Source organism: Numenius arquata, chromosome 8, assembly GCF_964106895.1.
Source record: "Numenius arquata chromosome 8, bNumArq3.hap1.1, whole genome shotgun sequence".
NCBI lineage: Eukaryota > Metazoa > Chordata > Aves > Charadriiformes > Scolopacidae > Numenius > Numenius arquata.
This window is the reverse complement of record NC_133583.1, coordinates 8759472-8784069: the sequence shown is the minus strand read 5'-3', so window position 1 is coordinate 8784069 and position 24598 is coordinate 8759472. Positions and strand designations below refer to the sequence as shown.

The following is a 24598-nucleotide window of genomic DNA, read 5'->3' as shown; positions in this document are numbered from 1 at the left end:
AGACAGACCAAATACAGACCTATTTGGACTTTACATCCTCATTTAGTAGTGTGCTATGGGCACGCTCATTTTGCATGGTACAGCTGCATAGATCCTATTTAAATCCACATTACGAGCACCCCATCGCTTGATGTGGAAATGAATCTGTTGGAGTCGTGCTCTGCATGGTTCTGCTGCAGTGCTGCGTGTGAAGGCAAGTTTTTGCTATAGCTCTGCAGCCTTCACTCTGATATGAATTGTAGCTATTGGAATGGCTGTTAGACCCAGTTTTAAGTAACATGCATCCTAAATATTGATGCTAGGTATTCCAGCTGCTTGCCAAAATTTTCCATCCCTCTTTGTAAAAAATAAAAGCCCATGAACCTCACTGAATGTAGTTAACAATAAAAGAAAGATATGAAAAAAGTCCTGGGATTGCATTCAGTGTTCTCTCCAGCAGTGGAGAATGAGAGTGGAAGATGAATCAACATCCCAGGGTTGAGTGCTGCTGGGAACAGGAAGGTGTTTGTTTGCTATGGATATGGGAAAACTTCTGTCAGATATTTTATTTTTCAGTGAGTTAAGAGGTCAAATCCAGTCCTGCTATGAGCCTACTGGTAGCTATTTCTGTCCAGCTGGGAGAACTTTTTTGCAGAAGATGAGAACTGTGAGGCTACGTTATTGAGAGTGGATTCTCCAGGATTAATGTCACTAACAATGTCACTGGTTTCATGATTGTCATAAGTCAGGTTAGGTTTGTGCTGCCTTCAGAAAGGGGAGTTTCCCTGTCGCTTCACTATTCCTCACAGTAATGAGTAGGACCAACCCATCTACCCCACTGACAGCTAATCCTTCTTCCCCTTCCCCACAAATCAATTAATCCTTTCTTGTAGTCGTCAGTAAGATCAGCAGATGGATTCGGTTTACTGCTCAGCCCTGCAGGCATGGAGAAGGGAGTGGGAGAATCCCCTCATCCTTTGGCTGAAACCAGCTGTGAAGAGCACGTGGAGAATTGATGGAGGTGCTTCTGAGGTGCAAGGGATGGCACAGGGTTGCTGAGCAGTGCAGTAAGTGGCTGCTGCTGGAACAGATGGGCCAAGCCACGTGAGAGCTATGGCACGTGAATCCAGGTGGCTTTGCAAATGAGAGGCTGAAGTGCAGTGACTAACAAGCGAATGGAATAAGCTTTCACATTAAAAGTAAGGCATGACATACAAGGAGTATATTGGATTTAGTAGACTGGGTAAGGTAATAGCTGAAAAACAGAAAGCATTTACAAACAGAATGGAAGGCACGGGAGAATCTTCTTACCAGGACTTCTTCACGTGTGTCAAACATCTGGTCTTCAGAAACACCAAAGATCCAAACTAGACAAAGGTAATATGAGGAAGCACTTTGCTTTTGACCTTCTGGATTAATTCCTGACCCAAACCCATCTATTCCAATCCAATGCCACTAAACTATCCAGTGAGCTCTCAGGCTATAAATGAATCAAAATGAATCTGAGATCTTATTATGTGGAAATGCCATCTCTGATACGATATCCCATTTTTCTTTTGAAATTGGCCCCTATTGCTTTAACATTACAAAGGCAGCTTATTAAGTGGGAGATAAGGGAAAAATCCTTCCTGGCAGGATTACTAATTATCCAAATTTTAAATGTAACCCTGTTTGAACTTTATTGTTCCTATACACTTCAGGCTTCTTTTGAATGTGGCTGTCTTCTGAAGGAACGTATTAAGTATTCTGCACTGTCAACTGCCGTTTCTTAGAAAATGAGGTGTAAGTGAAGGTTTTCCTCTTCTATTGTTTTTTTAAGCGAACTCGACTTTTTTCTTGGCATTCTCCCTTGGTGGCAGGAAATAAGCTGCACTGTGGCCCCCTTTGGTTTAGGGTTTTTGATACTCCTCTCAGGTGCTTGTCTTGGACCAGCAAGTAAAGATGGGAACTCCACCGAAGTGTTAAATATCTAGCATAGTAATTAAACATACCCCCACCTGTCAGCTTCAATAGTGTCTGATTATAAAGAATATTATTATCAGTTATATTATTTATAATAATAAATATATATATACACACACAATTATTTTAAAGATCTGGAGACTTTTGCCCCTGTCCATCTAAGATTACTTCTTGCTATGCATAACACAAAGGGTAAGTACATTAGTATGGTGCCAGATTCAGCTCATATTTTGTAGTGATATAAATCCAGAATCGCTTTATTGACATTGATAAAACAGATGGTGAAACCCAAGCTAGACAGAACTGTAATTATATCTGCAGTGTTAGAGGTGAGGGTATGTTATTAAAACATTTCCCTCTTCTCTTTGAGTAACGTACGGGTCTTGCAAAATGTAAGCATCATCCTGACAATATCAAATGTCACTCTAGCTTTTGGATGGGAAAAAGTATATGGTACAAAAGGGAATATGCACAGAAGAACTATGAGAGCTCCTAATTAGCCATTATAGGATTCCATTAATCTCTTCAATCGACTAAAAGAATTATAGTCATTGAAGTCCATTTGTCTTAAGATGGAAAGAAGGCTTAACCAAAGCCTTTGGACTGACAACAGTGCAAGGAAAAGCATATTCTGTGCATCTAGCTACATCTGTTGGTTCTCTTAGAGAAGGTCACAGCCATCTTCAGATAATGTCAGAGCAGATATCATTCAAGAGTGCAGAGTATACTAGTACGTATTTTACCAGAGGTCTGGCAAGCTGCCTGTGGCTGAACATGCATATACCCCAGCTAAAGTAATCTGTGTTCTGGCTGGGAGTTTGGAGTTGGAGGTCATTAACAGAAAAATACGGGCCCGAATTACTTTAGCACTTTTGTGTTCCATTGGTTAGTGTAATAGACTATATCTGACATACAGCTGCTTTCTGGTGGCTATCACCAGGGGGCACGACGGGTGTGCAGCCGGGGAGCAGCCCCGGGCTGCCTGTCCCCTCAGGGCTGCGCCTGTCCCTCAATGGGTGACCTCCGCCTGGCTTCTGGGCAGGAGCTGCCAGATCTTGCACAGTCGCTAGGACCATGTTATCCCAGCAGTTTGAAAGCTGGAAATCATCAGCGATTTTTTTTTTAGTTTCTAACGTTTGTAGCTCTGATTTTAATCTTCCTAATATGAAACAATTACATTTGCTCCAACATAGTTTTCCTGAGTTTAAGGGCAGCTTCAGCAGCGTAAGTTTCCTCTCACCCAGTGAGCTCATATGTCAACAGGATTTCCTATTTAATTTATTTAATGTTTAATTGTTGCCCATGTTATCAAATAGGGCAAGAAACTGCATCGGATTAAGGCTTCTGGAGGAAATCAGAAGTGAAAATGCAGAAGAGGAAAAAGGGAGGAGAAACAATAAAGGATAGTGAACAAGAGAGAAGTGAGTTAGCAGTTGGCTATAAAGGTGGAGACATACTGCCACCATGCAGTGACGATGATAAAAAGAAAACTAACCATCTTTTGCCATGGATCTCTGGTGCAGACCCATCCTTGAAATTGGTGGGAATTCAATGGACCGGAGAGCACACTATCTCTAATGTATTTTTTGGCTCACAGATCACAATTAAAATTAAATCCTGCCTTCTGCAAAATTAAATTGGACACACTGGTCTGCTGCAGTGAATCCTTGATCTTGCTTGGTCTCAGCTGAGCTAGGCTACTCAAGAAAAAAAACAAATGATAACTATGGAACTTTTCTTGTGATAGTATGTGAAATTGCCATCATAGCACCAGTTATTTTCAAGGAAATCTAGGATTGTATGGGTTACTTTTCAGGAGATGAAAGATTGTTTTCCAGGCTCTCACTATTGACTGCTGTTCCTATAGATCTTTCCATTCAAGTGTCTTGTCTGCAAAAATATTAATACAAATGTTGTTATGAGATGATGATTTTCTCAATATTACATAGAATAAATGTTATCACTTAAATATTGTAAAGTGCCAGCATTTCTGCATGCTGCAGCTTTTTCCTAAGATGAGCATACACTTGTCAAATGTTTTGAATTCTGTATTATCCAGTAAATGAGCATGTGGTTAATTAAAGTAGTATTACTATACTGGGAGGTGATCAGATTGCAAACATATCTTTAGCAATTGGCTCTTGTAAATAAAATAGAAGAGAGATGATTGAAATCTGAAAATGTCAATAGATGCAAAAGCCCACCTTAGAGCATTACCTGATAAAATAAGAGTAAAGAAGTAATGATGTGGTCAATATCAACTGCCATCAGAAGGAGAGAAATCAGATTGTCAGGGATCTATGAAATTCTTGCCAAAGTAGAACCTCATTTACACATACAGATCTTCCTACCCTTTGCTAAGAAAAGCATATGTGACAGCTTAGAGGTTTTAGCTGCCAAAGATCTTTCACTCTGAATACAGTAAATGTCACATCTATTTATTTATCGTTAAATTTTGCTAAGTATCTGTAGAAATATTTGGATTTTTTCTATCATAATGTAGATGTTTAAAAGTAAAAGAATCCAGATTATAATGCAGCTGTAGCACCAAACCATATGGCTCCTAAAAGGGAGCAAAAATACACCACTGAAATACTGGAAGTAAACATAAACTGGATGCGATCTTCAGAAGAATATTAAATGGGATACATAAATACCAGAGTATTGCCATAAAATCATGCAATCAGACAATAGTAGCCATCAGGCAATAGATTATTTCTCATGCTGAAACTAATCACAGTTGTATAGCAATTTACATTTTCCAAATGCCAGAATGAAAATATTAACTAATGAATCTTGGCAAGCACAGTGTTTCTACCAACTGCAGTGGTGGTTATAACAACATCTAGGCCTTTTTTGAGAGAGAGAAAGAGAGATAAATAAGGCAGCCATCCTACACCCCAGCTTTATTAAAATCTGTCCGGAGTCCTAGGTGCTCAAAACAGTCTTGTTTGTCTTTAATTCAATTCAAGCCTTTGACTTTTTTCTTTTACAAAAACGTCTGTGAGTGATTTATTGGTATATTGGCTGGAATTTGCACTGTGCTGAGCAAGAACAATTGGTCCAGTGGAATACATATTCAATGTTATGCATAGCGTCTGGCATGAGAGGACTCAAATTAGTGTGGCTGTTGTGTTGCCTGTTCTTTTGCTCAGAGTCAATTTCGTGATAAGTCCATTTGGATTCTACGTCGTTGTGTAAAAAGGAAAAAGTTGTTAACTTTCAGGAGAAAAGCCTTTGTGTCTGCTCAGTCTGGTAACTTACTGGGGGCAATTGTCAACTATACTTTCATATTTTGGGTCACTTCTGTTCTTTTTATACAATGTGGAAGGAGCGGAGGCCTCTTCGTCCCATCTACAGCCATTTTCAAACTGCAAATAAGAACTAAATAATCCTTGAACTTCAGTGGGACTTTGTAAATTTTCATCGTGGGGATTAGACTCTCAGTATTCATAACTGCAGTGCTTAGAATTAGAAATATAATATGAAGAGTTTACTTAAAATTTGGCCAGATTCATCAAGGTTTCTTATTATTGAACTAGCTATTGAACTATCGCATATTGAACTAGCTCTGCCCCTGGAAACTCAGATCTAAGTGATATTGGGTGAAGACGTTCACTCCTGAAGTTTTATGTATGAGACAAATAGCAACTCTGAATATCTCTTTCTTTCTACAGATGATATGGAAGCAATTCCAGTCAAGCAGTTCGTTAAACACATCGGTGAGCTGTATTCTAATAACCAGCATGGGTTCTCAGAAGACTTCGAGGTACGATTTAATGATCCACCAATAAAACGTTGTTTTCCTAAAGTTAATTGTGTATTAATAGTTAGGGACCGTGCAACATCTGTGTGATGCTGTCACGTCTGGTAAATGCAATGCTCAAATGCATCAGAAGAAATAGGGAAATACCAATTTGCCACCAGCTATGAGCAACGTGGGACTGGACATTTACAGGTGCTTTCTAACCACCACACGTTTGGTGCCGTTAATGGGGGGCCCTCCTAGGTTTTTATTAAATAGGAAAACCTGCCTACAATCTCCCAGGAGTGACATGAAGATAAAAGCAGCTGGTTTTAACTCCAGGCTTTTCTTATAATCTGCAGCTTATTTTACTCTAGTTGGCCTAGAATTTGCTCCTCTTAGTCATGCTAAGTCACGTACCCTTTGAGTAGCCCAAAAGGAGTAAAGTAGTGCTCACTGAGTAAGAGTAGTAGAATTCAGTCTTTTATGAAAACCCAAACTATGGGTCAGTTCCTGGAGTCCTTTTTCATCCTCTGGTCAGCCAGGAAAGATTGCTGTTGAAATCCTTGGTTATTTCGTTCCAGTAAAACCAAGGAGAAAGGCTTCAGGATTTAGTGGTAGTATTTACCTAATGAAACTATTTTAAACTTTGCATCTTGTCACCTGCTTAAGACAGATTCTGGCCTATAAATCTGCTGTAAATTGGAGTTAATTCCGTTGAAGTGCAAATAATTTTCCACCTCTGGGTTACCAAACCCGTATTGCGCAAGCATTATGAGGATGGGCTGCAGAGTCAGGCCTTAATAAGCTCAAATCAGTATTCTCTGGCTAGTTTTTAGGCATTTTTTTCGTGCAGCCTAATCACAGTCACGGCTGAACTTTTGGAAGTATTGAGAAGCAGAGGAGCCCCAGGAAATTGTACGGAGCTGTGCTACTGGCATCCCCGCCAGCAAAAGGTGTGTTTGTGTGATGCATGTGGATCAGAGAAGCAGCTCTGCTTACAAACAAGGCAATGAAACAAAATAGGTGGCCTAATATCTACGGCTTCTTCACTTACTGCAGTAAAGACAAGACTGTATGCAGGAATTGTTTTTAATGGGATCATTTAAAACATTTATTGTTGCTGTTTGGTTACTGTCTATAAAGAGTGGCTGCTTTGTCTGATGCCCAGAAGCCGTTGTGTAAGTTAGAAACATTTTGTATTCATGAGCAAGGCAAATGTGTAAGGTGTTAAAGTGATTTAGTTCAATTGACTGCTGGCTGGATGGCTGAGCAGGAATATTGAGGCATTTAACAATGTTGATGGTATTCAGGACAAACATTTATTCTCCAGAGAATAGAATTTGATCAGGATGATCAAATGCGACTCACTCTTCTCAATTATTTATGAATTGCGACCCCAGTGCTATTCATCACAGCTGGGTTTTACACCATTTAATTATTCAAAATAATCAGCAGCACATCTGTAAACTTGGTCTGGCTTTAAGCAGGCTTTGCTTCAGCTGTCGCAAAATCACTGCTATTAACAAATGTTGGACACCTTCCGCCTGTGTTTTAGCAAAGAAAAACACTGTTTTAATAGCCCTATTTTTTCCCTTCCTCCTGGAGCTCCCCGCTGCGAGTGCTATGCCGTGGCAGCCAGTCAGGAGAGATGCTTTGGCAAATTAGTCCTGTTCTGGGGAGCGCAGGGTCCCCTCTGAAGGGAAGTTAAACTCCGCCGACTGCACTGCACACGCCAAATTCTGTTCTCCGTGCTGGCTTAAAATTTGGAGCGTCTCCTTTGAAGTCCGTACAGCTACTCCAGATGTATTGCTCCGTAGCTGAGGTCTCAACTTTCTAAACAGTAAATGAAATCTCCTCCTAGAGTAAGAAGGAATAGGAGCAAGACGATCACGGTCTGGGATAAACCATCCGGTTCCCTTTCATTGCTTATGTTTTGCCCTGCTTGACACCTCGTGGGGCTGATTTTCTTCCTTATGGTTCACAGTGATGGGACAGAAGAGTGAAACCCGGGATTTTTCACAGAGCCTGTAGGTAAAATCTTTCTCGAGTGCCTAAACTGACTCAGAGATCAGATTCCCAGTTTTGCAAGTGGCTGAGGGGTAGAAGAGCCTGAGGTTACATTTATACAGCAGCTGTTGGAAGTGGCCAGCGGTGTAACTTCTCACGTCTGGTTAGATCCAGCCATGGTGTATGTGCTGGAATCATGTCTGCCAGCTAGAGTGAAGGCTCAGCTAATGTTTTATGGAGAAACAGTAGGATTCCAGCTGAAACAGAAAATCCAGCGTCACAGGGCTGCTAGCCTTGGGTGGAAAGTACCACAGCCATATCATGCCTTCATGTCCAGGGAACTTCTGAAAAGAGGTATTAGATTCTGCAATTATATGGGCTTTTTACAAAAAATCTGCTTTTTACATCTAAAAGGAAGAGAGAAGAGGGATGTCAAGGAGATGCTGAAAAATGTGATCAATACTATAGGAAAAAATCAATCTTCCCAAAGATAGCCAGTGCATGGGATTTTTTTAAATGAGAAAAGGATCAAAAAATGTCTTCAGAAGTTTCTGTGGGAGGAGGTTTGATGGTGGAGCCTGTGGAAGGAAAGACTAAGCTAGGCACGCACATACTCTGCCCAATGTAGAAAGTAAACATTCTCCATTTGTTTGTTGCTAGTTTTTGGTGTAAGTCTTTTCCTGGGTTTTTGGCAGCGTGTCGTGGGTTGTATTGAGTTGTTTTTTACATCAAGAAGATTCCTTTGAAAGTAAATTGTGTGAATACTCCCTCCTCCTCTTAAAATGAGCTGTAATTACAGCTAAATATTTTGTGAATGTGCTTAGGAAGCATTTTATGTGCAGAGGAAAAAAGGACTTTGAACTCAAAAATCTTTTCTTGGAAAGTACATCCAAAATGAATCCTTATTCCCTTTGGGTAATCACAGTGCAAGTAGCCAGCTTTATTGGCTGGTGATAGCTGAGCTTTCTTGTATATACAGAATTGTTAGGATTTCCTTTGAGTCCTATGAATTTTCAATTTTTGATATAAACTAGAAATATAAGGCCCAATTTAATACTGAACAACAAATAGCTTTTTAAAATGAAGTCCGCAATACTGCATCACCAATGCTGGTCTCTGATACCACTCTTCATATTCCACCTTGGAATTTGTTCAACCAAATACTGAAAGAAGTTCAAGGAGGTTTTTTGGCTTGCTCTCGGGCAGCTCCAGCACCCTCTTGCTATGGCGCAGAGGGTGAGGTACCACATTTTTACGGGGCAGCACTGGGGCAGGGTTTAGTGGCAAGACTGAACAGAGATTGAGAGGCTTCCTGAGCCAGAGATTATATCTACTCCTTGTCTAGCCAGAGATTTTCTTGGCATCATTATGCTTAATAGACTTTGATAGATCTTCCGCAAATTTCTAATTGCCTCTTGCACCCTTCTAGACTTCTGCATCCCATGCAAAGCATCCCATGGCAATGAATTATACAATTTGTTCCAAAAGAACGGACTTCCTTTTGCTTTTAACTCATGCCTAATAACTTCTCTTGGTGCCTCGTCATTTTTGCATTATAAAGTACACCCCTGTTCACTTAAGGGCCTCACATGATTCTGTCTGCCTCCCTCATATTCCCCCTTAATCATCTGTTTTCAAATCTGAAGAAGTCTAAACTATTTAATTTGTTTGTTTGAGGAAGCCATTCTAGACTCATGATGACTTGTTCCCTCTGTACCTTTTTTCTTCCTTTACCATATCCTTTTTGAGACGGGAAGACCAAAACTGTGCACAGTATTTAATGAGTGGGTTTACTGCAGAGTTCTGCGGGAGCAAAGTGATGTTTTCTGTTTGGTTTTCTATTACTTTCCTCCTTCCTAACATACTATTTGTTTTTTAACAACTACTGAGCACTCAGCTGACACCTCCAGAAAACTATCAGCTGAGACCCCAAGGTCTCGTCACTGAATGGCAATAGCAAATTGGGAACCTGTCAGTATGTATGTGTAGTTAGGGTTGTTTTTCCCAAGTACATCACTTTGCATTTATCAGCATTGAACTTCATTTGCCGTTTTATCACTCAGTCACTCAGTATTGCGAGATTGTTCTGCTTCCCTTCACAAACAGCTTTTGTTCTAATTATCCTGAATAATTTTGTATCATAAACAGACTTTGTCTCCTCTGCAGTCCATTTATGAATAGAATTAGGTCCCCGTAAGGTCCCACTAGTGGAATCTGAACAGTGACAATTCCTGGGCTGAGAGTCCCACCTTTAACCTGTTGATATACAAGGCGAGTTTTCCTTTTGCTCCAAGACAGATCAGTTCTTTAAGTAATGTTTTCTGAGAGGCCTTTTCACAAGCATTTTGGAAATCCAGATATGCTATTCTTTTCCACACTCCTTTTGGACTTCTTCAGAGACCCTCTCCACAGTGTGGTAGAGGCATTCAGGAGCTCTGCTATTTATTACAGCTTCTAGCAGTTTGCCCCACAGAGAAGTCAGAATTAGCAGGCTCCAGTGCCTGAAATCCCTTCTGGATCTCATTTTAAAAACTGATGTCACATTTGTCATCTTCTCTTCCCCTGATAGCCTGACCATATAGGGTGCCCTCCAAATTCTTGTTTCAAAAAGAGTGTGAAGTGCCACCTCCCACAGTAAAGCTTTTCACTTCCTCCCCCTGGCTGGTTACTGGAATAACACAGTAAGTTTTTTGAGTAGTCGTGTCCTTTTGCTCTAAGAAAGGAATACCAAGCCAAGAAACCACCCTCCATCCCCAAATCTAACTGTGAATTTTTATAGTATAATGCAGTATTTGGATTTTTTGAGATCAGACAATTTTATTTCCCTCCTCCCTAGTTCTGGAGTGGGTTGGTCAGTGCTGCTGCGGGAGCGATTAGAGCGGGTGAATGCAATCTCTGCAGACCTCTCCTGCCCGTGGCCGTGTGAGTGTAATGATTCATTGCCAATTTGGAGTCTGAACAGGCTCGCTGAACTTGGAGGCAGGCTGTCTAGCTCCCTCATCACATAAATTGAAAATATCTTTATACTCCGGTGGCACCTTCTTCTAAATGTCCTGAAATGTAAGAAAATAACATAAATCTATATCTTCAGTGATGTGGCAGGGATTTGCTAATGTTATTCTCATGGTTGCTGCTGTTCGGGGCAGGGGTCACTAGCTCTTTTTAACCACTGACCTCAGAATGCTATTCTCTAGCGAAGGGCTGCATTGAAGACAGATAACACTGCACTTTGCACGTTTCTTGAGACACTAAAACCACCGTGTAGTTGTACACGGGCATCCCTTACAGATTAGACACAGCTTACACCAGACACATACTTATAACTGCATCTACACCAAGGAATTTGGCAGTAGAAAGATGCCATTTCAAAAGCATGCTGCTAGCAGACATTACTGCACTGGGAAATCTTTTACAACCCCGGCCCAAAACTGCCATAAGTAGAGGTATTCTCAGCCTGTGCATTGCTGTACTGAAACCAAAGGGAAGCAGTGCTGTGAAGCTGGAGGAGGAGGGATTGCTGCAGAAGAGGGTCTTCCTGGAGTTCTCCATTCTTATCTCACCGCTTGACCTACCCTAAGAAAATGGCATTGTGAATTAGGAGATAAAGTTGAAGAGAAACAATAAAGGAAGTTCAGATATATAGGCTTTCTGTTACTATCCATAGCATCGCAGCCATTCCTGAAGTTTCTGCCTGGAGGTCCCACTCGGATGAGCCATAGCCCTGCACGGGCAATGGGAGGTTTCGGTTGGACTCTGACACCTCCCTGCCTGATGAAGGGCAGGATACCGCAAGCAAACGGTCCTCCACCATCCTCTTCTCTCGCATTCATTGAGATGAATTTTTTGTGCTCTGTTCACGATTCCTTCACTGTTATTCCTGTGTTGAGTCCTTTTAGTTTGTTTATTTTTCCCTTCTTTCTAGGCTGTCCCCAGCTCGCCTCTCTCTTGAGTGCCGCCAGAGAGTTTATACTAGTGTTAAATTATTGCAAAAATCTACACTATTCCTGTGGGATATCTTCAAATACTATCTGCTGTCTCTGTTGGTATGCTGTCTTCATGTTTGCTGTGATAAAACAAACAGCAAGAGCTCTACCACAGATTTCTCTAATTTGGGATTAAAATAATAGATCAAAAATGATTTCAGGGGTGAATGAACTAGCTGCTTTCATGCTGAAATAATATCACAATAATATCAAAACATAGCTATGGATCTTTTCTAATTTAGTCCTTCAGATTAGGACCCTTGCTTTGTTCACGATTCCTCCTCATTGCTATTCATAGGCTTTCACAGTTCAGCCCCTGCTAGGACATCAGACTGAAGTAATGGGAAACAACAGCAGCACTGCATAAGGCCAAATCAAGAGACCGAGTTCCTGCTCAGCCACTGTAGCAAAAATTCTTGCTCAGAACCTAATATTGCCAGCAAGACGCTGGAGCAGTTTGATTTTACACTTAAATGGAAATTCTTTGAAGTTTAGAAGAAACTAATCTGTAACTTGTTTCAGAAAGGCAATGAAAATGGGTCGTTAAACCTGGGTGTATCAAATTGCAATTAGCATTAGCATGGACAATATAATTAAAAGGTAAATTAGCCATAATAGCATAGACTAGAACACTTTTTACAGTAACTAACGGTCAATTGAAACCATGTACTTTGGTTTCTTGGGCTTGTCAATGATAAGTTGAAAGGACAGAATAAGAGCCTGTATCCATTCATCTTTGGACAGTAATGTGTTCTGCAAAGTTAAACATGAAGAGCAGCGGTGTGCTAGCCAGCTGCCGTTAAAATCGGTGGAAGAGACTAAGCGGGATTAAGGAAAGCCAAAGAAAAGACTCTGGAGCTGAAAAGTTTGTGGATGCATTATGGATGTGGCGATACGGACGCTATCTGTCCTGCTCTAAGGTGCCAGTAGCAGCTTTGTACTAATTGGAGAGGAGTTTGTTTAGGCTGCAATGAACAGCCTGGGATCAGACCTGACCTGGTGGCCTGCCTGCAGACTTAAGTTGTAGTAATAATATAATCATGGTGATGTTTTAAATGCAAATGAAGGACTTGGTAGCCAGTAAGATTTAGAAATCCCAGGGTGTTTATTGTATAAAGCAATAGAAAATGCTGGGAAAGTTAAATATGTAATATACATAAATGTGGTAAAATGGCATAATTAGGATGTTGACTTTTTGGAACCTTCTCCGGGGTGATATTTATTAACGCCGGGCTGTCCTCTTCTGCCAAAGGGTAAATAATCCCCTGAACAGAGGCACAGATAACAGGCTGCAACTAGTCTTGTCTTCTTGCAGCGTTTTGTGCATTGATGAAAGACAACCACCTTGACTTTAATAACAAAGGAATGTTCACTTATGCCTTACTGTCTGGTGGGGTGAGCCTGTGGTTTGGTAATTTGCTACTAGAATTTGGAGAGATGAATGTAGGAGGGTAAGAGAGTGAGGATACCTGCCCTCTGCTCTCAGCCTGATCTCTCTGGGTGGCACAGCCAAACGTTGTCAGTGGCCCACACAGAGCTGGAGGATCTTCTCAGGCCCCTTCTTGTTGGACAACTTCAGTGTTCCAAAGCGTTGGTTGTGTCCTGGACTGGGGGAAAGAGGGAGGGCTGAAGTCAAAATGGCCTTTTATTGTTCTACGTTGATTTTTAAACAGAGAAAAATAGTCGAGGTGCATTGGCAAGGGGGAAGCTTTTCTTGAACAATCTCCTTTGGCTCTGCTTTTGCAGTGTGCAGACATAGGAATCCACCATTATAGCAGCTTTCCAGAGTATTAAAAATCATTTAGAACATTATATGTTAAGAAAATCCATTTGCAGATGATCAGCTCTCACGGCGTCAGAACTTCTTTTCCTTTGCTGTGTTTTTCACCATCTTAGCTTAATCTTCCTCTTCTATTAACTTTATATTGGCCAGCTGGGAACATGTACAGTTGAGAAAACAGTCAGCATCAACATAAAAAGGTTAATTAAAATGATTAACCTCACCAACAATTCCCTTATGGAAAAATCCTATAGAATTTAATAGAAAGTGCTACATTTACTATGTAGTATTTAAACTGTCAGAGAAAATTCCTTAGCAGGGAGGTAATTCCCTATTAAATTCTATAACTTTTTAGAGTATTCTCCACAGAACCTTATTGGATTCATCAGTATTAAATTCTACAGCGTTTGGCATAAATGTTTCAATGCTAATAACTTTTAAAGAGAATTTTGTAGTGATGTAGGGTTTGACATGAGGTTTTTCAGAAGCAGGGGGGTACTCTTTGGGAGTGACCCACCGTGGTACAGCGGCGATGTTATATGATCTCTAAATGCAAAAAGAAAGGTAAAAGGAAATTACATTAAATCAACCTAACATGTAAGTAATGCTGCTTTTCCAGTTATGACTTAGGCTGAACTGATCCTGCCCATTGTGTAATCACAAGTCCCTTGCTTACTGGAGCTGACAGGCAGAATTAGGGGAAGCGCACACTTTAATGCATTTTTTTATTTCTGCAATAGAAATGGAACTATGAAAATTCTATTAGGGCTGGCTGAGAGTTTTGCTAGATTCCTCTTTGTCTTTGCTCATCTCATCTCCCGGAATGTAGTGTTTCTCCCTATGCAGACGGGGGGAGAGAGAGAGAAGCAATTGTTATTTGGGAGTGTCATGTGGATATAAAAGCTATAAAATGTTCAAGGTTTTAGTATACTTTGCACTTTTAAAATGTAAATGCTGGGGAAGATAGCAAAATTGCTATGCAAGTCCTTTGTGAAATGTCTGCATAATGCTTAACTCTGTTACATCTGCTGTTTGTATAGCATTTCTCTTGATAATTTTTCTCTGTCACTTAGCTCGTGATCTTTGTAGCAGCTGTGAGCTCCTAATGACTTTCCCTTTTAGGCAGGTTCTATACTGTTATTTTTAAAGCCTGAAGTACAAAGTAATTTGGTACTTCTCCACATATGCTTGGGGAAAATTGGTTCTGTTTGGTGTGATTTCTGGGACTTGCAGAAGATTTCAATAAATACGGTTTCTTCCACAACTTTGTAAACTCCAAACATTGATATATTTTTCAAAAATGTGTGTTTAAGCTAAGAACGTTTATGCTAGTGATAAAAGTGGTTTAGCTTTTTCAGGAAGATTGTGGTTAAATAGATACCCAAAAAATATATCTCTTGGAGATGGTATCACACATGAGTTCTAGTGATTCATTTTGCAAGACAGTCTCTGAAGTGTGTAACTCTCTAGGACAGTCTGGCCAAGGGGAATAGCTGCTTTTCTCTAGGGTCAGAGAAAAGACCCTCCATTGCCCCATTTCAATAGCCCTGTATTTTGTTGTTGGACAGTGTAAGTAAAGGGATAGGTTAAGAACTAAAAATATCAATGGGAATTAGGTATTAGCATAGATATTATTAGCCTACAGACTCAACTAGACAGAATCCTGCTTCTCTAGCTTCATAAACACCTTGGCAAGCCTGGCTTCTTTCTGCTTTGTAAGTGTATATATACGTGGATGCAACCTTTTATCTTTTTCACTATATTGCGGGCTGTTAATCAGTGTCCAAACAGTGGTATTTAAAGCACCCGCTGTTACCTTCAGAGATCTATTTTATTTATATTTTATAAAAGGCATCTCTCCGCAGAGAACTAACAAAAGGTCAGTGCCAAACTTAAATGTCAGAAACCCTGTTTTGAGAGGTTATAAGCAGATAAGTTGTCCAGCGGTCAAAGGCTTCTGTTGAAGTGGTTTTTTTGAGCATTGTTTCTTGCACTGCACTGGCCACTCTTGCCTTTGAGGGACTCTGTCTTCCCTTCCCAAGAGGGGACAGAGTGGGGTATCACCAGAGATGCAGTCCAGAAGGCGGATGAACTGCTGGTCAGAGGGGACAGTCGGCCTTCAGGGTGCCCAAAGTGCATTTGTCACCAAGTCTGTGGAGAGGAGCATAACGATGTACCAAGGAGCTAATGCGGCTTGGTCAAAGCATGTCATACAGGACAATTCTGAAGGACTTTGAGTTCAATCCAGCAATTAAGAAATCGATATTTTAAACATGGTTTCTGGAAGCTCTTGTAAAAGGAGATAAAGCTTAAATTATTTGGACTGACACATTTTCCATTCGAATAATTTTCATGCCTAGGAAGTGCAGCGCTGTACGGCCGACATGAACATCACTGCAGAGCATTCCAACCACCCCGACAACAAGCACAAGAACAGATACATCAACATCCTAGCCTGTAAGTAACCATGATGAATCAACCCGAAAAGGCACTCTCCTCTCTCAGTGTCTGTGTGGGACCAGAAAAGGCGTGTGGCTTCAAGTTACATTATGGCACAGTAATTAATAAACATGTAAAACTGTGGCTGGGAGGTCATTTCCCTACTAAGGGCAGTGGACCTTGTGACTTCTCCGGGACCAGGATTCCACACCAGCTTTTGCTTTAAAACATTTTGCAGTTGGTGTTCCAAGTGTAGTTTTAGAAGTATCACTTTGGTATGAAATTTTGTGGAGGAATAACTGGGATAAATTGATGATCAGAGGTCTTCTGCCTGCTAATGTCTGAAAAATGGCCTAAGGGAAGTGCATGGTGGAGCAAAGAGTTTTATTGATGATCCTTGAGATTCTCTTATAATCCCAAAGGTGTTAAATCTTACAGAATGTATCTGCTGTATTTCAAACTGCTTCAGCTGTATGTATGACTTGGACAAACAGTGATCTTTTTAGCACAGTGCAGGCTTTGCCTGTATTCCTCTGAGAACTGCAAATCTGGACTCTGCTCTAGAATGCAAATTATTGCAGGTCCAGGATGGAAATGCGGTAACTTTTTCCATATCATTCTCTGATGTAGAACGAAGGGCAGATACAACAGTCACTGTGGTTTAGGAACAAAGATGGAGAGCTGCTGATAAGAAGTTCACAATGTTCATAAACATTGCAATAAATCTTGAATATTTTTGATGGCACAAGAAGGAAATGGGTGTCTCTAGCAGATTCCCAAAAGTATAATCAAGGTGCCAGCTGAGGACAAATTCCCAGACCTGTAAAAGACTTGCTGTATGGCCTTGGGCAAGGGGATTCATTGTGGTTGTCCCAACTGTGATTGTAGACATAGATGTCTGGTCCCTCTAGGCACAGAGAAAAAAGTACCATTGGAGGAGAATTGGAGCAGGCACTCCAGTCCTCCAGATTGCCCCTGGAGGAACCTCTCTCTCCATTGGTGCTCAAGGAAGGCAACTGAAACCAAATTCTTCATGCTTAAAGTTAGCCAGCATGTCTCATCTCTGCATGTGTTGGAAGCGCCGCCCAGCCCAGTGCTGCTGCCTAGGAGCAGGAGGAAGACAGCAATTTTTTTGATTCAAGCCAGAAGTCAAGCATTTGGGTGGAACAAAAAGAGGAGCTAAAGAGCATGACCTAAAGTCTATCCTCTTGGTGTGATGATGAGGGTGGTGAAGGGGTGAGGACATTCACTCACAGCTACCAGAGCCAGCAGAGCTGTCTGAGCCCAGCACCCAGTGGAGGATAATGAGCTCAGACACTGAGCCAGGCAAAGGCAGCTTTGGTGCCTGTGAGAGCTGAGCCGGTGTCTCCGTGTGGTGCCCCACAGCCCTGTGGGGTGCCCTGGCTCTGAATCACACTACACTCCATGATGTGGATAATCCTAGAGATCGTGCTCCTGAGGCTCCAGTGTCCTTCAAAGAGAAGCTGTCCTAGCACAAGCCACGTACTTTAAGGGATGTGAAGCCTGAGGATGTGCTACCATGAACAGATGACCAAGAACAGATAGTCCCACCTCCCCCTTGATTCCAATCCGAGGCCAATTTGTTTCGTGTATTGATAAGGGAAATGGGATGCTTACCTGCAGTTCTGCACCGTCTTTCCTTAATGCTTCTCTGCTGTTTTTTATTCTGCAGATGATCACAGCAGGGTGAAGCTGAGGCCTTTACCAGGAAAAGATTCTAAGCACAGTGACTACATTAATGCTAATTATGTTGATGTAAGTTGCTTGAATTGTTTTTTCTTCTCTAACGCTGAATCCTTCCACAAGGAGGAAATATTGCTACTTGTGAAGTGGTTGTGTTTTCCAACTTCACCTGATAATTTTGCTACAAATTTCTCGCTATTCTGAATGAGGAAGGCACCTTTCTTTGTTACCTTTAAAATATTAATATGTCTGCCATGATATTGCTTTCATCTCACTTGGTATTATGGTTTTCTTTGAAGGGTTACAACAAAGCAAAAGCCTACATTGCTACCCAGGGACCTTTAAAGTCTACCTTTGAAGATTTCTGGAGGATGATTTGGGAACAAAATACCGGAATCATTGTCATGATTACAAACCTTGTTGAAAAAGGAAGAGTAAGAGATTTTCTAGCTTGTTACCAGTTGCTCCTCACCACCTCCCCAAATCATGTGGGCAGAATTTGGTTTTAAATGGTTTGGGATGATATATATTGATGCTTAATAGATAACTAACATAACAAAGGGTTACAGAGCTAGCCATGATTTTACTTTTTTTAAATGCTGTCAACACAAATCCAAAGAAACAGCTCAAGCCCTCAGCCAACTCACCCAACTCTGTCTTTGCTCAGAGAAAATGCGATCAGTACTGGCCGTCGGAGAACAGCGAGGAGTATGGCAACATCATCGTCACGCTGAAGAGCACAAACGTCCACGCCTGCTACACTGTGCGCCGCTTCACGGTCAGGAACACAAAGATGAAAAAGGTGAGTAAAGCCTTCACTGTTCTCATCCATGTGCCTTCTGGTTTGTGTCGGACGCAAGGCACACAGGAGCAAAACTCAGCGTTTGCACAGGCAACTCGAAGTAGCAGGTGGATGGGAAATAAGTAAGCAAAGCCAGGATTACAAGAAACCTGGTGAAAGGTTTGGCTTTTATTTCTTGTTCTCAAGTTCACTGCTGCTTTGGTGTCACAGTTATTGCTGTTGTTACCTGTTCCTGCATGTATTTTTCCTTGAACTCTGTCTCCATCTAGCAGGAGGCAGAGCTGCAGAAGATTTCTTCCAGTAGAGTCCAGCACTTTTTCAGCTGAGCAAGTGGGATTGAGTATCTTTCCGTGCTTCTCTTCCCTAATTGTTCTCTTCTTTCTGCACACACAGGGTCAGAAGGGAAACCCCAAAGGGCGGCAGAATGAGAGAACGGTTATTCAGTATCACTACACTCAGTGGCCTGACATGGGTGTGCCGGAGTACGCTCTGCCCGTGCTAACCTTCGTTAGGAGATCCTCCGCAGCCAGAACCCCGGACATGGGACCAGTGGTGGTGCACTGCAGGTACGATGGGTGTGAGGAACTACTTCATGGCAAGCATACCTAGTGCACGGTGTGTGCTCTTACACGCCAGCTAAGACAAACGCCCTAAGTTATTAATACAGAAGGAGTGTACCAGCCCCATGGAGCGCAGGTAGACATGAACTTGCTTTGCCTACATCTTTAGAGAGCTCCAATGCAAAAGCTTCCCAGTCTCATTAGCAAAATCCTATGCTGTGATACCAAGCTGCTGAGCACTGCACTGGTGTGGTTGTGCAGTTCCTTGTTCAAAGGTTGTTTGTAGCCTGCGTGTTCAGTGAGTGGGCAGGGCAGGATTACCTCTGCTGGCAACCCACCATGTGAATACACAGATGCCTGGGCATGCAATTGCCACTGAACCACACTCACGTTCACCAGCACTTACTGTCAAGAGAGGATTTCCCTTAAATGAGTTAAGGGATGTGGCCTTCATCACTGTGTGTGAGGGGGCTGTACAGCACCACAGTGAAGAGGAGAGGATGATAGGGGTTAGAGCTCCTTCCAGAGCAGAAATTGAGAAGCTCGGAACAGTTCCCTTCTCCTCCTTCTGTGTTGGGCCCAGGAACACCCTTCTTCCCTTCAAGGAGTCCTGCCTCCACAGGATTAGTCCGCTCTTACACCTTGCCATAGTGCTGGTATCACTTGCATTTCCAGAGCAGGATTATAGCTCCGCCGTGCAGCTTAAGCCTTACCTCAAGGCTGAAGCCAACCAGGGCAGCCCCACAACCTGGAGCAACTTTGGTGGTCCAGGATAGCAGCAGTTTGGCATAGGGTGGATCTCTATGTGGCTGCTTCTAGCCAACACCAACAGCAGTGGAGACAGGACAGCCAAGTGTCAGATCGTGAAATAAACACCTGGTAAAGTTACCAGAAAACCAGAATATTTTGTTTAGAAACTTTCCGGGTTGGGGCTATCACGGAAATGGAAGTCTGTGAGCAGGAATATTTGCTTAGTTCTGTTCTGGTGTTGTGAACATTTGCTTTGGTCCAACTGTATACATGGGTTTCTCTTATGTCTTCTGTAGTGCTGGTGTTGGCAGAACTGGTACCTACATTGTGATAGACAGTATGCTGCAACAGATAAAAGACAAAAGCACAGTTAATGTCCTGGGTTTCCTGAAACATATCAGGACACAGCGCAACTACCTCGTCCAGACAGAGGTAAAGACTGCAGTGGGGTTGAATTTAAAGCTATGTTCATTTTTTGTTGTTGTTGTAATCAAAAAGAAAATTGATTTTTCAGTTATGTCCCTGTAAAAATTTAATATATTGCCAGGCATTTTTTGCACTGAAATGTCTTTCTTTTCCTAGACCAGAAACTTCGGAATTTGCTTTTGACTTTATTCAGAGTTGTACATGATGCACTTGTAAATGTTTATTCTGGATTTGGCAGTATTTGCATGGGTGGCTTGTTTTGCACACCCTTTCCTTCAGAGTGCTCTATCCCTCAGTTAAAGCCAGCTGTTTAGTTTATGCCAAATGCCTACGTGACATGCTGTTATTTTTCTAGGAGCAGTACATTTTTATTCATGATGCCTTGTTGGAAGCCATCCTTGGGAAGGAGACTGAAGTATCTGCAAGCCAGCTGCATAGTTATGTTAACAGCATCCTCATACCTGGCATAGGAGGGAAGACACGACTAGAAAAACAGTTCAAGGTAAGGCTTATCACTGCCATCCAGAGGGACTTAATTTCCCTACTCTCTTTCGTATGGCCTGTCTTCACCGTCAGTTGTCATAGATAAGCAACCAAACCTGAACACTTGATTAGCACAGCGCAGCATCTTGAGAAGTTCGGTCCTCAAGAGTCTTAGCTGCACGACTGGAAATCATCGTTAACGCTCTTAAGTCAGAGGTGAGAAGAGGGACATGGGCACTGATTTGGAGTGTGCTGCCGGTCTCCCTGTTCCCAAGGGGGCTGGGATGTTCCTGAGTCTGTGGAGGCTGGACCTCCATGGCTGGAGGTCTTCCTCCAAACTGTGGCTCTCATGCATTTATATGGAGAAAGCCATGAAACAAAGTTCTTAGCACCACCTACTATTTCAGCACTGTAGATAAAGAATTTAAAATGTTTTAAGACCAGGAAACACAATACACCTTCCTCATTGCTAATAATTGTACTTGCTGCTTTTCCCTGCTATGTCATAGCTGATTTCATCCTGGCCAAAGTAAATTTTTTTCCCAGATCTCCTATTTGAAACCTAAGATTTTTCTGATTGCATTTTGTTAGAATGCATTTTAAAATATTCTGTAAGACTATGTATCATAAGAAAATTATACATGACATCTGTTTTCACAGCTAAACTCACTCAGTTAATAACTACCTAAGGAACTGAAACTGTTAAATTATACCAGGTGCTAAGCTATTCAAAAAGTGAACAGGCTTTTCTCTGAATTCACTTGTAGAAATCTCAGTACTTCTCCATCAGTCAAGACATTCCAGATGCTTAATTACTAAATTAAAGAAACAAGCACAAGCGCGCACATATGCACACAAAATGCAGAGGAGAAAAAGATTTCTTATTTTAAAAAAAGTGTTGCACTTTTACAAACAATGTTAAATTACATATATGAAGATGTTTTCTGATGACTTGTGGCAAAATTTCAGAAACTAAGTGCCATTTTTGGAAATTACTTTCTCTGCCAAAGTTGCATGGGTATTTAGAAACCCCGTAACTCCTAATGGGGCTTGTGCCAGTACATAGATGAGTTGAGTGCTGTCTTGTTTAGAGTGCATTTGAAACTGGGACGTGACCAGCAGCAATTACTAAATCTTTCTCTTGTTTCTGCTGCTACTGCAGAGCTGGCAGAAAATAACTTGCGTTTGTGCCCTGGTACTGTAGTTTACATTCAACCATCTTAGAGTAAAATTACGCTGAGTAATGAGTGGCTGGTGCAGGAGACGAAAAAGCCACCTTCACCCTCTTTGCTCTGGCAAAGCTTCCCCGTACACTGGGGAAATATTCAAATACAAATCTGCCTCCCTGGCATTTCATTGTGCCTCATAAGCAGCCCAGAATGAACCTGGCAGACCAGAGAAAGTGACCCATGGCCTCAGACCTCCGATGCTGGTGTGGTGGGTTCCCCAAAGGCCTGGCAGAAAAAGACATCCTGCAGGAATGATCCACCTTTTGTTTTAGAAGAAAACATAAAAGTTTTGTTGTTATTTTATTTTGCTGGCTTTTTTTCCTTGAGACCTGCTTCTGACTGAACATATCTGCAAGTCTTTGAAATATATTCTCAAAGATAACTAAACGTAGTGTTCTGTGAAAATACATTTTGATGGAACTTCATTTTCAGGATGTCTCGAAGCCAAGAGCTGCAGAGATCTTTTAATCCATTAAACATGTTGTATGAAAAGGATGATTTCCATTGGCATCTTGAGTACTTTAAACAAGTTTAACAATGCAGTTTATTCTTCTACTGATGCATCTTCGCGGGAGTTGGCAAAGAAACCTCCTCTCTTCATTTAGAGCGCTGTGAGGACTGACTTAATACTTTATTCTCTTTCAGCTGGTTACACAGTGTAATGCAAAATACGTGGAATGCTTCAGTGCTCAGAAAGACTGCAACAAAGAGAAGAACAGGAACTCATCAGTCGTGCCGTGTAAGATCACATCTTCGGTTTGATTACTGCCTAGCATAACTTTTTGTACTGAATTCTCCCGGTGTTATGCATGAAAAGGCATCGCCACTAGGAAGGAGAAATGTAATCTTTTGTTCAGACCAAGCTGTCTTGTCTTTCAGAATTAGCCTGATGAAACTGAACAAAAGAAAATAGTTACAGTGTCAACCAGGTATACTGTCCAAGTGAAATGTTAATTTGAAATGCTTAAGAATTTGAATAATTAGGTAGGGGATATGTCTGTGGAATACTGAGACAATTACTTTGATACTGCTCCCAGCTCAGGTGAGATCTCCCAGTGTGATTGGCACAAGTTGTTTGTAATTCAGCTACCACACTCAATTTCTGCGTGTGAGCCTTCCCTAGATTTGAAGGTATTTAGTGCCCGAGGACGCGATTTCACAGTCATTAATGCTTCACATCTCATCAATGCTTATCAATATCTAAAGGGCAGGTGTCAAGAGGATGGGACCAGACTCTTTTCAGTGGTGCCCAGCAACAGGACAAGGGGCAACGGGCACAAACTGGAACACGGGAAATTCCATCTCAGCATAAGGGAAAACTTCTTATACTTTGAGGGTGTCAGAGCCCTGGAACAGGCTGCCCAGAGAGGCTGTGGAGTCTCCTTCTCTGGAGATATTCCAGCCCCCCCCGGATGTGTTCCTGTCCAACCTGCTCTAGGTGACCCTGCTTTGGCAGGGAGTTGGACTAGATGATCTCTGAGGGTCCCTTCCAACCATTCTGTGATTAATAGGGAATCTGTGCACAGTTGCCAAGCAGTACGAATTTGCACCAGACCAAGCATGGGCACAACATCGTTCCCATCACATTACCCGGAGCACAGGACATACAGGACAGATGATAGCCAAGCTAGCACAAAGTAATAATGGCACAGATGCAGTCCATCATGAAGTTTGTTAATAAAAAGGGAAGTCATTAGGATATATCTTTAAAAAATGTGAATGGGGCAGAAATAATCTATACAACCTTTCACTTTCTGTCACATAGCTGCAGTGATTTCAGTTTGGCACTTGGGGCCTGTCAGTTGGTTTGAGGATGTTGTTGAACCCGGCCCTCAAACACAGAGGAGTGTAGATGTGCTGAAGAATATGCACACACGCTTCTGGGTGGTTACCCATAGGGAAGGGGTTTGTCTCTGGAGGTTCTCTCACCCTCCAGCTGGGAGGAGTGAGTGATGGTGGTGCTGCGGAGTGGTAAGGAAAACAAAATAAATCAGCTGGGTTTGTGTGCTGCTGGAGACAAATGGAACACTACAGTCAAGAATTACCTGAAATCCCCTGTTATCACTGCATATACTGTTATTTGGTAATTCAGCCTGCTGTGAAAATCTTTGCTATAGTAAAATTTGATTCTTGAAATTACTTTGTCCTTGTGGGAATATTGTGCAACATTCTCTTTTATATCCTGTGTTAGCAGGCAATGCTTTAACGCAGTTAAAGTGCTGGCCTGCTCCTGCGGGAGAGGGGAGCTGAACACTGTTTGGTTTGTTAACGTCGGAGAAATTCTTACTTTCTGCATTGTGCCATGACCAGACTTTGATCTTTTTTCTTTTTATTTTTTTTTTCCTCTCTGTTTTTTTAAATCTTATAGCTGAGCGTGCTAGAGTGGGCTTGGCACCGCTGCCTGGAATGAAGGGAACAGATTACATTAATGCCTCTTATATCATGGTGAGGAAGCCAACACCTAATTACAAAGTAAAATCAATTCTAAGGTGCTAAATACCAGATGCCTATAATTGTATTAATTCTGTATGTAATGGCTGTGTATTAACAGATGAGATTTTAACACCTTCCCCATAATGTAAAGCTATTAACTGTGTTTTATTAAAGATTGTTGCCTAAAAAAATTAAATACAAGATGCATTTAGATGGAATGTGTATTTCCATGAGATACAGTCAAACAAATACTGGGTTTTAGAATAAATGAAAACAACAGGGACTGCAGAATGGAAATGGAGTTATAAAATTA

General features: G+C 41.6%; 1 protein-coding gene across 1 annotated transcript in view; it reads left to right on the top strand.

Moving 5' to 3' along the window:
• PTPRG (protein tyrosine phosphatase receptor type G) overlaps nt 1–24598 on the top strand; it is a 415686-nt gene that overhangs the window by 382169 nt on the left and 8919 nt on the right. Inside the window, exons 15-24 of the mRNA XM_074151513.1 lie at nt 5619–5710; nt 15820–15916; nt 17592–17674; nt 17902–18036; nt 18270–18404; nt 18798–18970; nt 20011–20146; nt 20496–20642; nt 22498–22591; nt 24221–24297. Coding sequence (XP_074007614.1) covers nt 5619–5710; nt 15820–15916; nt 17592–17674; nt 17902–18036; nt 18270–18404; nt 18798–18970; nt 20011–20146; nt 20496–20642; nt 22498–22591; nt 24221–24297 — 1169 coding nt within the window. The remainder of the gene's footprint in view (nt 1–5618; nt 5711–15819; nt 15917–17591; nt 17675–17901; nt 18037–18269; nt 18405–18797; nt 18971–20010; nt 20147–20495; nt 20643–22497; nt 22592–24220; nt 24298–24598) is intronic.